Source organism: Solanum tuberosum, unplaced genomic scaffold, assembly GCF_000226075.1.
Source record: "Solanum tuberosum cultivar DM 1-3 516 R44 unplaced genomic scaffold, SolTub_3.0 scf00164, whole genome shotgun sequence".
In the NCBI taxonomy this organism is placed as follows: domain Eukaryota; kingdom Viridiplantae; phylum Streptophyta; class Magnoliopsida; order Solanales; family Solanaceae; genus Solanum; species Solanum tuberosum.
The window spans coordinates 109,071-126,502 of record NW_006239092.1 but is presented as its reverse complement, the minus strand read 5'-3'; the positions used below and the strand labels follow the sequence as shown (position 1 = coordinate 126,502).

Genomic DNA, 17,432 nt, shown 5'->3' with positions numbered 1-17,432 from the left:
TTTGTAGATAGTGGTTGTTCAAACCATATGACAGGCGCCAAATCCTTGTTCAAGGAGCTTGATGAGAAGCAAAAGAAGACGGTACAACTTGGCAACACAAAAGAGATGCGGGTTGAAGGAAAAGGCACTGTGAGTATTGATACAAGTCATGAAAAAGTAAAAATGCTAGATAACGTCCAATTTGTACCTGATTTAGGATACAATTTGTTGAGTGTTGGACAACTAATGATTGATGGTCATTCTCTTTGGTTTGATGACGATGCTTGTGTCATTACAAATAAGAAGACAGGCAAAAAGGTTCGCATCTCTATGACACCAAACAATATGTTTCCGCTGGATGTTTCCAATATGGAAAATTTTGCCCTTGCTGCCAGTGCAAAGGATGACTCAAAGTTGTGGCACTTGAGGTATGGTCATCTCAACATAAACGGCTTGAAATTGCTAGTTGACAAAGGTATGGTTCTTGGACTACCAAAAATTGATTCTATTGATTTATGTGAAGGGTGTATTTATGGAAAACAAACTAGAAATTCTTTTCCTGTTGGAAAGGCTTGGAGGGCTTTAAAGTGTCTTGAACTTATACATGCTGATTTATGTGGACCTATGCATATTACTTCTTTTGGTGGGAGTCGTTATTTTCTACTCTTTACTGATGATTATAGTCGCATGAGTTGGGTCTATTTTTTGGAAAACAAATCAGAAACATTTCAAAAATTCAAGCATTTTTAGTCCAAGGTTGAGAAACAAAGTGGTTTGTCCATCAAAACCTTTCGCACTGATAGAGGAGGTGAATTCGTGTCCAAGGAATTCAATCTTTTTTGTGAAGAAAGTGGCATTCACAGGGAACTAGCAACACCTTATACTCCAGAACAAAATGGTGTCGCTGAGCGGAAAAATCGCACTGTTGTGGAGATGGCGAGAAGCATGTTACAGGCAAAGGGACTTCCGAATCATTTTTGGGCTGAAGCTGTGGCAACATCAGTCCATTTACTGAATCTCTCTCCCACAAAGGCTGTTATGAATCAAACTCCATTTGAAGCTTGGCGGGGTAGAAAACCATCTGTAAGTTATTTAAGAGTTTTTGGTTGTATTGCTTATGCTTTGGTAAATTCCCAATTTCGTCATAAGTTGGATGAAAAATCTGAAAAGTGTATTTTTATTGGTTATTGTACACAATCCAAAGCGTATAGACTCTATAACCCCCTTAGCAGAAAGATTTTAATCAGAAGGGATGTAGTATTTGATGAAATGGCTAGCTGGAATTGGAGTGGAAGCAATGGTAAGAAGCAAGAACAGATTCTTACGCCAACAGGAATCACCTTTGATGGAATTCAACAGTCAACTCCTACAGCTACGGAAGTGAGTTCTTCTACATCTTCCCCAGATTCATCCTCTTCAGCTTCATCAAGCAGAAACTCTGCATCTACAACTCCTGAACAGTCTCCAGAAGAGTCAGCTCCACTAAGAAGATCAACAAGGATTACAAAGCCGAATTCCAAGTATGCTAGTGACATGTTTACGTCTTGTCAGTTTTCTTTTACTGTTTCAGATCCAATACATTATGAAGAAGCAGCTGAAAAGGAAGAGTGGAGGAATGCGATGCTAGAAGAGATGATTTCTATCGAAAAGAATGGCACATGGGAGATGGTGGAATTACCGGAAAACAAAAATGTAATTGGCTTGAAGTGGATCTTCAAGACAAAGTTTGCGGCAGATGGCAGCCTACAGAAGCATAAAGCTCGTCTCGTGGCAAAAGGATATGCACAGCAATATGGTATTGATTTTGAAGAAACATTTTCTCCAGTTGCTCGGTTTGAAACTGTGAGACTTGTTCTAGCATTGGCAGCACAGACACAATGGCTAGTTTATCAATTTGATGTCAAGTCAGCATTTCTCAATGGAGAATTGCAAGAAGAGGTCTATGTAGCACAACCAGAAGGTTTCATAAAGAAGGGCAGTGAAACAAAGGTCTACAAGCTAAAAAAGGCATTATATGGTTTGAAGCAAGCCCCTCGAGCGTGGTATAGCAAGATCGATGGGTACTTTCAGAAAAAGGGATATATGAGAAGTGAGAATGAACCCACGTTGTATGTAAAGAGTAAAGGTAATGATTTCATCATTGTTTGCCTTTACGTTGATGATATCATTTATACTAGCTCGTCTTTTTCTCTTGTGGATGAATTCAAGTCTCAAATGAAGAATGAGTTTGAGATGTCGGATATGGGTTTATTACATTATTTTCTTGTAATTGAAGTCCATCAAGCTGAAGATGGAATATTTCTGTCACAAAGGAAATATGCTAGGGACCTGCTCATTAAATTTGGTCTACTTAATTGCAAGCCTGCAACTACACCTATGAATGTTGGTGAAAAATTGCAGCTTAATGATAGAGCAGAGATGGATGATGCTAGAAGTTTCAGAAGCCTGGTTGGAGGTTTGATTTACCTAACTCACTCTCGTCCCGATATTGCATTCTCTGTTGGTGTCGTTTCCAGGTTCATGCAACAACCTTCAAAGGTTCATTTTGGAGCTGCAAAAAGGGTTCTACGTTATATCGCTGGAACTATGGACTATGGGATTTGGTACTCACAAGTTTCCAATTTCAAATTATGTGGGTTCACTGATAGTGACTATGCTGGTTCGTTGGATGATAGACGAAGCATTTCAGCTCATGTTTTCACTCTAGGTTCAGGTGTGGTGACTTGGAGTTCAAAGAAGCAAGCTACAACAACGTTATCAACCTCAGAAGCTGAGTACATTGCAGCAACTTCAGCAGCTTGTCAAGCCATCTGGCTAAGAAGGATATTAGCAGAACTTCAGCATATGCAAGCAAGTGCTACAGAGATATACTGTGATAACAAAGCATCAATTGCCATGACAAAGAATCCAAGTTTTCATAGTAGAACTAAGCACATTGATGTCCGCTTCCATTTCATTCGTGATCTGGTAGCAAAAGAGGAAATTGTATTGAAGCATTGCAGCACTCATGAGCAATTAGCTGATCTACTGACCAAGTCTTTGGCAGCAAACAAGTTTATCCATTTGAGGGCTTTGATTGGTGTCTGTAACTTTGAATCAAGGGGGAGTATTGAAGACTGATTTAAAGTCTGACTTGGTCAAGTTAATTTGTTAGTAGTTTCCTATTTTCTTGGGCTGTTAGCAGTCATGTTGCAGCAGTTCTCTTTTTTCTAATTTAGTGGTAGATGTTGCTTAGTTAGTGGAGTAGTGGTTAACTTAGTGTTTGCTTATGTTTAAGTCTATATAATGTTGTATCTTCCTTTGATGAATAACAGATAAGTCAAGTTACAGCAAACTATTTGATCCTCTTATTTTTAGCCTCTGCCTTTAAGTTGTTTACAGCCCTTTTCTCCAACAGTTGTGCAGGGTATAGTTGTATAAATATTGTAATGAATCACTATTATACCTTGTTTGAATGGTCGTTACCCGTTGTATTGCATTGTATTGTTAGTTTGAATATCATTTTTGTTTTGACTATTATTTAAATTTTATTGTATCGTATTGTTTAAATCCATGATTAGGTAACGACTAAAAGTCTCATTTAATGTAACGATCGGTTTAGCTTGATCGCATTTTTTTCCTTCTCATTTTGTCTTTTACTTATTATTTAATAATCCTATTTTATTCTTTATCCTACATTTCTATAGTAGTTCTACCCCTCCCTTATTTTTTGTATAGGTTTATCATTCAAATTGTTGCTGTATGACATTATGTAACGGCATAGAACAATGCAATCTATCCACAATACGATACAACACAATACAATAGATACATTACGAAACAACACGTAACAACCATTCAAACAAAGTTTTATATGTGTTGGTTAGTCAATAGCATTTATTTCTCACCTTGTGAATTACGTGTAGGAACGACTTCAAGTCAATGGTCTCACTATCCATGAAAGTAAATACCAAAGAAAAACAAATGTTTGTGGAAACATTTTAATTGGCCAGGTTTTAAAGTTGTGGAAATATTGGGAGATTTTCTATCATTTTTTTGGAAATTTTGCAAGTCTTTGGCATTGACTAACATGTGTGTCTTGAGTTGTATCATCTTCATGGGCCATATTGGGTGGAATTATTGCAAGTTCCGTTCACATAAGCTGTACATCTGCTTCCTTGGAAAATTTGAACGGCTTAATTAAGTTGGAACTGCAGAGGTCTCTGTTCAAGGGACAGTTTGAGAAATGAAGAGTTGTCCAACGTTTTTCTTTTGCATCTACAATTAGCATAATACATAAATATGTCCGTTAACTTGGTTTTAGCCGACATAGACCCTCTAATTTTAGGTATGCAAGAATAAATGCTTAAATTTGTATAAAGTTGAACAAGTAGATACAGATCAATGTAGGACCAAATTGTCAAGCTAAACACATGTTTCTACTTGTTCAACTCTTTACAAGTTTAAGGTCAACTTGTGCACACCAAAGTTGGAGTTGCGAAAGTGGGATTGCTTGCTTGAGGATTTCATTGCCGATTTGGTGCTCGTTTTTGGAATCTTAATTGAAGGCATTAGCTTTCTATAGTTATAATTGTCAATTAGTTCCTTTCGTGTGTCTATCTTCTATCTCGTTTTTCTTATTTCTTAGAATTAGGGTTTACGTCGCTATCGATATTGCATCAATGGCTGCTAGTTCTATAATAACAAGGTAAATGAAATAGCAACAGTTTATCCATATTTCTGCCTGTATTGTGCTTTTTCTTCTTGTGAAGATATGTCACTTAGGCCTAACTCAACCTCAAAAGCTAGCTCATGAGGGAAGGTTTGTCCAAGTCCCATATAAGGAGACCAAATTCCCATCCCTCTACCGATGTGGGACTTCTTAACACTCCCCGCACGCCCAGACCTTGACTGGAGCATGAATTCTTCTAAATGGGGGCCCAACATCGGTGAACAATAAATTGAGATGGACCTGACTCTGATACCATGTGAAGATATGGCACCTGGGCCTAACTCAATCTCAAAAACTAGCTCATGAGGGCAGATTTGTCCAAGTTCATATAAGGGGACCAAATTTCCATCCTTCTACCGATGTGGGACTTCTTAACACTTCTCATCATGTGTTGTTTAACACACTCAATAGCTTCGACACTCTGCCTGTCATTTTTTGTTTCTGCTTCTTCATATGCTAAACAATTCATAAATTCATAAAATAATTCATAAATCACGAGCCTTATTACCCTATTGAACTTCCTACGCTTAAGGACTTTAACTGGCTGCAGAAAATAGGGATCAGCAATATCTAACAGTGAAATGTGGTTAGATCAACTTCAAAAAGATGTTGTTATTCGACTGTTATCTATGCGATGCTGCTTTTATGGCGAGTTCTTAAACTCAGGGAATGCAGCTTTGCTTTGGTGCTTAGTGGGGTGAACCAGAGTGTCCAATCAATTGGCCAAGCGAAGAAACAATCTTCAACTCTTTAACTGAGATTGATGTTTGTCTTCACAACGTAGCTTAACTTGGCAACGACGGAGGTGCAAATGGATGTGATATCTATATGATGGACGCAAATTATTAGAAAGTTGGATTGCTTATCTAAATGAAGGGATACAAATAAGAGGATTCATATAGCCGACCTCAACTAACTTGAGATTAAGGTATAGTAAATTTTACTGTTGATATAGTGAATCAACACTTTGTATCCCTATATCTTGCTTAAATGTTCTGATTACCCTACTCAACAAAAATTAGTACAATTATCTTTTGTTGGTTAGATACATTCATGTTCTTGAGGAATGCTAAAAATTCTAAATGTCATTGGGTTTGGGTTTCAGTGTATTATAGACATACATATATTAGCAGAACACTACTTGCACATACGAAAAAAACAATGATGGGATGAATTTAGTCTCTTTCCTAAAGTACTGCAATTTGTGAATTCTTGAAATCCACTCGAGACGAAAACAACAGAACAACAAAGTGCTTGATTCTCTAATAACTTAAGCAAATATTTCTAGTTGCTTACAACTAGAACATCTGTTTGAAAAGAGGAAGCTATGCATACAATGTTCAATGATATGTTAGTTACGTTTGATCCATAATCCTCTCTATTTTCATCCAGTGTGTTTCAAATTATAGAAGCATTCACAGTTGAAGATTTTTCACGAGTTGAAATAAAATCAGTAGTACTTAACGAACATGGAACTTGCTTTTATTACTTAACATCAGTATATTACTGTAATTTGTATATATTCTAGTACAAAGGCTCTGAAACCTTCAAATTGAAATAAGTAATCTATATAAGCAACTCAACAATACAGAAAGGCTAATCTTAATAATATTTTGCTGTGAAAGTTCTGATCAACATACTTGTTACTTCACAACCACTTGGTGCTGAGCATAATCTTTTCCATACCAGGGCACCTTACATTTCGAGGAATCTCACTTTCATGGAATCTGATGATTGGGTGGATCCATTGATAACATATGAGAGATGAAGTGCATCGTTGGCCTTGATTTTGGATTTTCAAGCAAACACGAGATTGCTAGCTTGACGATGAAAACCAAAAACTCTTTTACTTCATCCTCAGGATGTGGAAGGCGTTCATCTAGCAAATCACTTAGCTGCACATCTCTTGTTGATGGATTTGCTAGAAGAGTAAGGTATTCCCCAAGATGCTTTCCTTTGATTACCTCCAATGCTAATACTCCAAAGCTGTAGACGTCACACATTTCCGTCACCTTCAATGTATAGGCAAGCTCTGAAACAATAAAGTTGCAAATGAGATAGAAACAATATAGAGTGTGCAGATATAGTTCATGAACTAAAATAAGGATAAGAAGTTAGATCTTACCTGGTGCTACATAGCCATATGTGCCTGCAAGTGCAGTACAATTGGATGAGTCTGGCTTGAGAATCTTAGCTATGCCAAAATCAGAAACACGAGCTTCAAACTCGGAGTCAAGCAAAACATTACTGCTTGATATGTCCCGATGAACAATCGGGGGTGAGCAATCGTGGTGCATGTAGGATAAAGCATAAGCAATACCTTTGATGATATTCACCCTTGTAAGCCAATCCAATTTCTTAGACTCTACTTCGTTGCTCAAAATACTAGACAAACTCCCCCTCTCCACATACTCGTAAACCAAGAACGAGTGTTGTGCATTCGAACAAAAGCCATAGAGTCTCACAATGTTCCGATGCTTAATCCCTGTCAATGCCCTTACCTCATTCATGAAGCTCTTGCGATGCTTAATCTCAAATGAAGAATGAAGTCGCTTCACAGCTACATTTCCCAATGATGGAAGATTTACCTTGTAAACACTTCCGAACCCTCCTTTCCCAATGCAAAATGTTGCATCAAACTCCTCTGTGGCTTTTAAGATATCCCAGTATAATGAATTTCCATGTAATGAGGATATTGAAAGCAGACCATCATCTTTGTCTATGGAATCCCGTCTTTCAATGTCTCCAACTCTTCTTCTTTGGTCACGCATAAAGAGAGCACCAGCGAAAGCACAAAGAAGCACTAATGCTCCCAGAATAGGAAGTACAGTGATGAGGATGAGTTTAAGTCCCTTCGCCATTGAGTGCTTCTTCACCATAGAAGATGGTATGTTGCATGGCACGAAACCTGTTACATTGCCACAAAGAGCTTTATTACCTTGCAATGAGGCATTTGTGAAAGCTTTATTATTAGGTATTGGACCTTCCAACTCATTGTATGACAAGACAACATCCTGCAAACCAGTCAAACTTTCAAATTCTTCAGGAATGTGGCCAGAAAGGCCGTTGTGGGAAATATTTAAGCTTTCCAAGACCTTCAAATTGGTTAACTGAGGGGGTATTTCTCCAACCAGAACATTATGGCTCAAATCAAGTACATTAAGTTGAGTTATACCCCCTATCTCCTTCGGAATATTTTGGCCAAATTTGTTGTTGCTCAGGTTCAAGTGAAACAGGTGATGGTAATCTCCTATAAACGTTGGGATCGAACCATTCAATCTATTGTCTGAAAGATCAAGGTAATCTAACTTTGTCAATGACCCAAGTTCCATAGGAATATTGCCAGAAATTTGGTTGTTTTGCAAAAGAAGATTAACCAGAGAGGTCAATTTTCCAAATTCCCTAGGAATCTTCCCAACCAAATGATTGGATGAAAGATCTAGTCCTTGAAGCCCTTTGAGGTTTCCAATCTCTGGTGGTATGCGACCACCAATTCTATTTCTGGCTATCCGAAGATCAGTCAAATTCTTGCATTTCCCCCAGTTGCTGCTTAGTTCGCCATGAAAATCATTTTCGCTCAAATTAATGAACTGCAGCTCCGGATAGATACCAAAAGCTTCAGATAAATTCCCAGTAAAACTGTTGTTATCAAAGCGAACCCTTTCGAAACTTGAGCAGTTGCTCAAGCTTCTTGGTATTGGCCCTGTTAGCTTGTTACTATTCACCGTGAAGTTCACAAGTTTCCCACCTTGGCAAAGATTCTCAGGCAAATGGCCTGAAAACTGATTTTCATCCATTTCCATCACAACCAAGTTGTCCAAATATGCAAGTTCTTTTGGAATAGAACCAGAAAGTTTGTTGTTACGGAGAAACAAAATTTTCAAGTTTCTCAAATTGCCGAAAGAATCGGGAATCGGACCAGAAAGTTGATTAGTGGATAACTGCAGATAATTCAGTTTTTTCAGATTCCCCAATTCACTAGGAATGGGACCAGAAAGTTGGTTGGTATGAAGGTACAAGAGTTGGAGCTCAGTTAATTCTCCTATAGTTTTGGGAATTGGACCAGAAAAATTGTTGGTGTTTATGCTCAACTCCTCAAGTGACTTCATCTTCCCTATTTCGGCAGGAATATGACCAGTTAATTGGTTTGAATCAAGATAAACTCTATCGAGATTGACAAGTTCTCCGATTTCTGGAGGAATATGACCAGTTAAGTTGTTTGAATCAAGTAAAAGTTCAACAAGATTGACAAGTTTTCCTATTTCTGCTGGAATGGAACCAGAAAGATGGTTCTCATACAGACTCAAAACAGACAAGTTGTTCAAATTCCCCAAAGAAACAGGAATAGAACCATTAAGAATGTTAGAACTCAAATCTAGCTCAGTAAGAGACCTTAGGTGACCTATTTCCTCCGGAATGGAACCATTTAATTGGTTGACAAAGATGTGGAGAGTCCCAAGCTTTGTTAATGAGCTGATTTGTGGTGGAATTGTGCCCGAAATCTGATTGATGGACAAGTCAAGATAGAAAAGATTAGTGAGCTTTCCTATTTCAGGTGGGATAGTGCCAGAGAGTTGGTTCATGCTAAGATCAAGATAATCAAGAAAAGGGAGTGAAGAAAATGGAAAATCATAGAGTGTGCCAATGATACCAGCATTTGTCATATTCAACATGTTTACCCTACCATTAGAACATGTAACTCCATACCAGTCCGTACACGCATTAGAACTCGCCGCTCCAATTCTGTTGGTACCAGCAGGACCGCTTAGCGTCCACGAAGTCAATAAGGAATTGTTCTGGTTTTGGAAAGTTGCTTTCCATTTTAGAAGAGCAGTTGCTTCCTCAGTGGTAGCAAATGTAACTGTGAAAAAATATAAGATAGTAATAAACTGAAGGAAATTAAAAATTGTGGGAACTATCATCATTGCTAATAATTAAAAGATTGTTTTTGGTTTGTGATGAAGTTGTGCAGGGTTGTAGTTGTATTTATATTGTAATGAAGTATAACTAAGTCTTTGTAAGTCAATGGCATTTAGTTCTCAGCTTGTAAAATACGGGTAGAGTTAGAAAGACTTGGAATTATTCACTAGTCTTCTAATATGTACATGACTGTCAAGACTCAAGAGTACTATCGTGGGACATGTACTCTGGAATTATTTCAAGAAGAAAAAGTCACACACGCAAGGTCTCTGTTCCATTTTCGGAAATTAACCCACCTCTCGGACTGATATCTGAAGTTTCTTGGGTTTAGCTGGTTACTACAGGAGATTTGTTGGAAGATTTTCATCCATAGCTTCCCCATTGACCAAGTTGAATCAGAAAAAGGCAAAGTTTCATGATTGTGAGCAGTGGCGTACACAGAAATTTCACGAAGTGTGTCCAAGAATCGCATAGGTAAAAAAAAAAAAATTGACGATGGGTGCACTAAAATTTGAAATCAAACTACGTAACATTAACAATTAATTTTTTTAATTAAAAAATATACTAAAATTTTTAAAATCAAACAATGTAAAATTTAGCTTGAATTTTCATATTTATTTAATAGGAAGTGAACGAAAAAGAAAAAAGAGAAAGAGAAAATTCAGTTTATAATGAAATCACTTTTATACTTCAAGATTTCACCGACCTTTGGTGACTTAACAACAAGATATGAAAAATAAAGAATAAAATCAAACGAGTTTTTCTAAAAAGAAATTCTATATAGAGCCGTTTTCACTTTTAGTAGCTTTATAGAAAAAAATTAGAATTTGCTTATTAAATTTAAATTAAATAATTACTTTTCATTTTTTTAAAAAAATTTTAGTGAAAAGAAAAAATGATTAAAATTTAATGTTTACTATGCTTTTTTTTGTTATATTTTTAAGTTGTAGGTCTCTAATTTGAGATTATTCTAATAGATAATATGAGTTTTGAATTGTTGAAAAAATAACATATTTATTAACTATGATTAGGTATCTAATTAAGTATTTTTAATAGATAATATTAATTTTGAATTATTAAAAACATAACTGATTTATTAACGATAATTAGAAATTAGGGATTCGAACCCGTGCGTGCACACATTTATAAACCTTCGTGTTGGGCTAAGAAACTCTAGTGTACATGATGGTGTCCAAAATGTCTTATTTAACCATTTAGGGGTCGTTTGGTACAAAAATTAATAACGCAGGGATTAGTAATGCAGAGATTAATAATGCAAGGATTAGTAGTGCAAGGAATAGTAATGCAGGGTTTATTTTTATCAAGTGTTTGGTTCATTTTTTCCAACCACATCTTGTGTTTGTATTAAAACTCTATAAAAACTTCTTTCCAATTATATCCTTGAATTATTATGTAATTGAGTCAAGGTAGATAATTGTCGGACAATATTTTCTTATAACATTCTAACTAGCTATGAGAAGAACAATTTTGTTGTGATATTTGCTATTTTTTCACTTGAATTATTTGATGATAAATAATTGCATCTTAATAAATTAATCACACACAAAATCATTTTTCAATTTAAAAAAGATAAACCATCTACTTTTAAGATCGAAAAAAGGGCCAACAATGGTAAAATTGAATAACCATCTACATTTACACATAAAAATTGCGAGTTGTAGTTATAATATGTATGTAATTTTTTAAATTGTTCAAAATACAAATAATTAAAAAACCACACACATATATAATAATCACAAACGTCATATACAAATAAACAACTCACATTTCAAATTTGTATTGGATTTATTTAGTAACAAACAACTCTCTCTAAATAATTTGTAAGTTCATTTATTTAAATAAATTTACTAGTACAAATATAAATCATAAAATCAAGAAAATAAACAAAATAAATTAAAATGATTTGAGGGATATTTTTGTTTACATAGACTTATCCCATGGTATTATATCCTATGTATTACTAATACCTCCAAATGGAAGGTATTAGTAATACATCCCATAATACCATGCATGAAGTATTACTAATCCATGGATTAGTTATACATAGGCACAAATTCCTACCAAACATAGTACTAAATAATACCTTACATGATACATGAACTATTTCTTCTAATGCGGCCTACCAAACGACCCCTTATTAAAGTATAATTTTACTTATATATACGATGTAATTTTTCGATGAAGGATGTCCAATTGGACACCCTGAGCGTAGTGTACCTCTGCTCCTGATTGTGAGGGTTTCTTATTTATTTTCTCATGTTCAGTACGTAAACAAAAAGTATTTATATATAATTTAGACAAATATAATGAGAGTGGAGTAGAGGCATAGGAACTACGGGGTGGGGGTAAAGATGAGAATGTAGCATTGAAATTTCGTATCCAGCTAACTGTAAATGCTTGTCCAATGGTGTTTACACTAAGTCAAGTAATATAACCTTAACAGTTAATTAAAGTGAAAAATACAAATTACCAGTTAACTATCTACTAAATGATAAATAAACGTTTGTAAATACTTATCTTGTGGTTTAATATGAAAGCAATATGTGCTTGACAAAGTGCCTAAAGTAATAAACACTAAAAAAACGTAGAGTGGTATTAACATTCCTGTGTCTGCTTTCTTTTAGAGTCATGTTACATTTAAGTGTTGTTGTCCTCTTGGCCTAGATCTCTGTTTTAAAAGGTTATTTTGGGGACTCGTTCGGGACGGACAATTACAAAACGTCTTGAGATTCATGTGTGGGGTTTAGTTCTGTGAAACTTCATCTTAGACGTTCGATTGTGCATTATAAACATACGCCTAATACTCAACGCTAGCGTGGAGCTCGCTCAACGGTACCTACCAAAATCATGTATCAAATTCCTAAATGAGCATTTTGACCTTTAAATCATATTATCATCCTATCATACCATTTTAAAAGTGGAATAACCCTAAATTGAAAAGCAAAATTACCAAAATATCTCTTAAATATTGAATGACTATTTTGCCCATTATTTAAACACTATTCCTATTAATAATTTTGTACAAAAAAGTAAAATGAACATTTAATAAAGTAAACATGATGCTTAATTTGACTTCAGCGGTCAATTATGACCCTTAATTTTGGGTGTGCACAAGTAGACACTTAAACTTATATAAAATTAAATAAACAAACACATTCGTCCTACATAACGTTCTACATGGCGATTATGTGTCCTACATGACATCCTAAGTGTATTATGCCACATAGGACACATGTGTCTACTTGTTCAATTTTATACAAATTTAAGTGTCTACTTGTGCACACTTAAAGTTGGAGGGCATAACGTCAACTGAAACCAAGTTAAAAGACATATTTATATATTATGCCAAGATTATATATGTCTAAATACTTCTCTTTGTTTACTTTTACTTATCCATTATTCTAAAAATAATTTTTCATTTTTACTTGTCACTTTTAACCAGTGTTTTCAAAAACATTTTTGGGGTGAGTCTTGGGGAGGGACATACCAAAAAATGCTCTGGGGCACAAATTGAAGTCGTAGATTCATAGGGCGTAAATCCTAGAATTTGGGGCATAAGTCCCGAGCGTAAAAACGTACGCCTCAGACGTTAACTTTTTATTTTTACTTTTATTATTATTATTATTATTATTATTATTTTTCTTTAAAACATATTTTTTATTATTATTATTGGTGTAATGATATTTAGATTTTATGTTATCATGTTTTTTTCCAAGTTGTTGTGATTTTTTCTAAAATATATAAATAAACTCTTATAGAAAATGACATTGATATAAATAATTTTTTAGTTAATCGTGTCTGAAATCCATAGGAATAGAACTATTGTAGCACTATATATGTTCTTGAGATAACTTTATTCATTTTTTGACATTACTCTTACATTTAAAAAAAAGTACATAAACAATAATCACTGCAAATATTAATTGAGGGTGCGAAGGGCTAGTAAATGTGATGAAGCTAATGATTTCATTTGGCATAATACATAAACACGATACTTTACTTGGCGTCAACTGACAACTATGACTTTTAACTTTGGGTGTTCACAAGTAGACACTTAAATTTGTATAAAATTGAACAAATAGACACATTTGTCTTACATGGCACCCTACATTACAAATTGGCATAATACATAAATGTGTCATTTAACTTGGCCTCATTTAACATTTATGCCCTTCAACTTTGGGTATGCACAAGTAGGCAGCGCACTTAAACTTGTATGAACTTGAATAAGTAGACACATGAGTCCTATTTGACACAATACACGTAAGACACCACGTAAGACATAAAATGACATGTATGATGTCATGTAGGACATGTGTGTCTATTTGTTCAACTTTACACAAGTTTAAGTGTCTACTTGTGCACACCAAAAGTTGAAGGGCATAAATGTGATTTGAAGCGAAGTTAAACGGCATATTTATATATTATGCCTTACAAATTTGTGTCCTATGTTCTATGTGGCGTCCTATGTGTATTATGTCATGTATGACACATGTGTGTATTTGTTCAATTCTATACAAGTTTAAGTATTTACTTATGCACACTCAAAGTTGGATGGTGTAGTTATCCGTTGAAACCAAGTTAAGGGTCATGTTTATGTATTATGCCATTTCATTTTAAAGATTATTTTGGCAATTATCAATTTTTGTGTTGTTAGTTGTTACCTTTTTTGGCTTAAGTCATATGCGTCCCCTTAAAGTTGTCCGCATAATTCACTTAGACACCTTAATTAGGACTAGTAGCTATTGAACACTTTTATCTATCCAAAATCTATTCCTATTAGACCTTTTTCGATAATCAGTAAAAAGTAAAGTGTGTGTGATACACTTGCTATGATGTGGCCAAAATAACTAATTAAAAGATGACATGTGTTACTTGGCCCAACAACTATCGAATTTATTTTTAATGTTAAAAAGAATGAAAATTATTTCAAATTAATTTTATATCTATTTTTTAATTAAAAATTAAATGAAATGACAACACATTTTACTCAACCCCACCCTACCCAACCCCCTTTTTTCTCCATCTTCTTCTCAGCAATTTTTTTTCTCAAACCACATATACCAACTTCACTACAAATTACTTGTAGGTTTAACTTTTTTTTAAAAATATTTTTTATTCCTAATACGTGAGAGAGAAAGATATTCAAAGAGACTGATACAATAGTGATGAAGAACTTTGTCAATGGTTACTCATCCGAAAATCGATTGCAAAGAAAAAATGAGAGGATATTAATTTTATCGAAAATTACTTTTCATTCTTAATACATGATAGAGAAAGATACTCCAAGAGTCGGTACAAGAGTAATGAATAAGAAAGGAAGTTTGCCAATGGTTAATCATCTTGAAATCGATTGCAAGGAGAAATTAAGAGGACCTATATTAATTTTATCGAATGATTTGATATTATATTTGATAAGATTAGTGGGTTTACAATTTAATTTGAATGGTGATATTTATTCAAAGGTGACCGGAAATGGAGATGGAATGTCGACTTACTTTTTTCATCCCAATGTTCAAAAATCCGCTTTCGTTATTTTTCTTGCAAATTCAGTTACTTGATTCATTTTTTTTATGAATGTTGAGAATAAATAGAAAAGAAAAAAAAACAAAAATAAAAAATGGAGATTCTTTAGTTGTCTTTGAAAATTTAAATTTGGAGAAGAAGGTGACTAAAGGGGGTAGGGGTGCTCTTTCTTTTTTGGATTAAGAATTATTATTTTTAAAAACATTAAAAAAACATTTTAATTTATTTAAATGCCAACTGTCAATTAAAAGAAGAAAAATTGTAATTTTTTTGGAAAAAATAAAAATAAAACAGTATTCCAAAAAATTTCACGCGCCCAAAGGAAGTGACAAACACTTCTTTTGTCATATCAGTATTTTGTGTTTAATAGGTAATTTTTTGAACAATTTAAGTGTTTAATAGATAATAGTCCTAGTTAAGATGTCTAAATGAAATATGCGGACAACTTTAAGGGCCGTGGATGACTTAAGCCAAATTTTTTTCTAAATTATTGGTTATTAAATACCTTTCTCAAATAATAATTATAATATTTGTTTTGTATTATTAGTTATTTATTAAAATTTATTTGTAAAATCATTGAACGTTTTACTTTCTACTTATTTTCTTAGTAATAAAATTATGAAATTTAATATACATGAGATGTACACTTAGTAGATCCATGATACTTATGCCCCTTGTCTCGGGGCTTATGCTTCTCCCCATACTGTATAAAACGTCTCGCCTCACACTTCCACCTTTTAACACACTGCTTTTAACATAGTAAGAAAAAACAATTATTTTTCCATGTTTTTGTAACATCTTGCACCTAGAAATGACTATAAAGAGATTAAAATATGAAAATATTGATTTTTGGAAAGAATAAGGAAATCTGGAATTTTTGTCTAAGTTAAGAAAGTGAGTTTTGACCATTTTCAAATGGACATAACTCCTATCTCAGGAGGAGTTAGGATCATATCTTGATATGGTTGGAAAGCCCTTGGAGAGATCTTTCCAACGCCGCCGAGTTTGCGAAATTCTGACATTGTATGAGTGAGATATGCCTTTTGGAAGTTGGGCTGTTGGATTGAGGAAAGGCTCAATCCGGATTTTAGGAAGGGCAAAGTAGTCTTTTCTCTAATTAATTTCCTAATTCGTTTTTAGGGATTTATTGAGGTAAAAGCTTATTTTGGTCAGATTAGAAAAATTATATTCACGCTTAGGGCTTGGAGAAAAGAGCAAGGAAGAAAGAAAGGGAAAAAAGCCAAGATTCAGTCAAGTTTGCGAGTGAAATTCGTCGGGAGTGATCCCTATTAAGGTATGTGCGATGTTTCTGTGTTGGGTTAGTTCACCCACACACCAACTTGTTTCAATCCTTTGGTTTAGAGTTGTTTACGTGTTGAAAAGTGAGGTTCTTGAAGAACAAATTGTAGAATTCTTGTTGGTTGAATTGTTAATGCTTGGGGGTTGATTTGATTCATGTTTCCGGGCTGTTTTTCGAGTTAGTTTGATGGTGTATTGAGAGTACAATTGATCCTAAGTGTTTGGGGAAAGAACTAGGGAAGATTGGAGGGTTTAGAGATGAAAAACGAAGAAGAAAATCGAGGATTTTCTGGGCAAGGGCTTGGGGCGTCGTGCCTGCCAGAGCGCCACAAAAGTTCCTCTGAACTTTGGCCTCTGGCGCGTTGCGCTAGCCAGAGCCCGCTGAAGTTTGAGGGCTGGCGCGGGGCACCTCTCAGAGCGCCAGGGACGCCAGTTCTCCCCATTCGTTTCCCACTTTTTCATACTAATTCCTAAGTGATGTACCTATGTTTCCTAGTCGATTCTAACACTCTAAGGTACATCTAAACATCATGAAATCATCCTTAAACATGAGATCATGAATCTTGAATCCATAATGCAATTCAAGGAAAGTTAAGATCAAAGTCAAAGAAGTTAAGAATCAAGTCTAGAAGTTAAGAAGCAAGTCAAAGTAAAGTTTCTTAAAGTTTTCAAGAGTCTTTATTAGAAGTTTTAACTTCATTTTAAGGCTCAAGTTTCAAGTAAAGCAAAGAGTAAGAGTTGAATTCATTTCTCATGAAAAGCTATTAGGGAACTAAGTATTCCCAAAGAGTTTATAAATGTTTTCTCATTTGAACAAGAAAAGGAAACATCGATTCCAAGAGAGCTTTTAAGCAAAGTTTTGAGTAATTATCTCAATTCAAAGAAAGAGTTTTGTTTTTACAAACATATGACCTAAGTATATTTTAGGAGTAGTATTGAGCACCGATATGGGGATGCGAGTTCATATTAACTCAAG

General features: G+C 34.7%; 1 protein-coding gene across 1 annotated transcript; it reads right to left on the bottom strand.

Moving 5' to 3' along the window:
* Positions 1 to 6,147: 6,147 nt before the first annotated feature.
* Positions 6,148 to 9,660, bottom strand: LOC102595782 (probable LRR receptor-like serine/threonine-protein kinase At4g08850). Its single transcript, XM_015311604.1, has 2 exons — positions 6,816 to 9,660; positions 6,148 to 6,722 (listed from the first exon to the last, which is right to left on the bottom strand). Exons 1-2 carry the CDS (start codon positions 9,613 to 9,615, stop codon positions 6,409 to 6,411), a joined length of 3,114 nt encoding a protein of 1,037 aa, XP_015167090.1. The 5' UTR covers positions 9,616 to 9,660; the 3' UTR covers positions 6,148 to 6,408.
* Between the last annotated feature and the right edge of the window lie 7,772 nt (positions 9,661 to 17,432).

Bases quoted from the DNA above. Each gene is read 5' to 3' on its own strand.
- LOC102595782 (XM_015311604.1), bottom strand. From the start codon at position 9,615: ATGATGATAGTTCCCACAATTTTTAATTTCCTTCAGTTTATTACTATC. The intron at 6,723-6,815 runs GTAAGATCTAAC...TTATTGTTTCAG, and splicing joins ATATGGCTATGTAGCACCAG to AGCTTGCCTATACATTGAAG.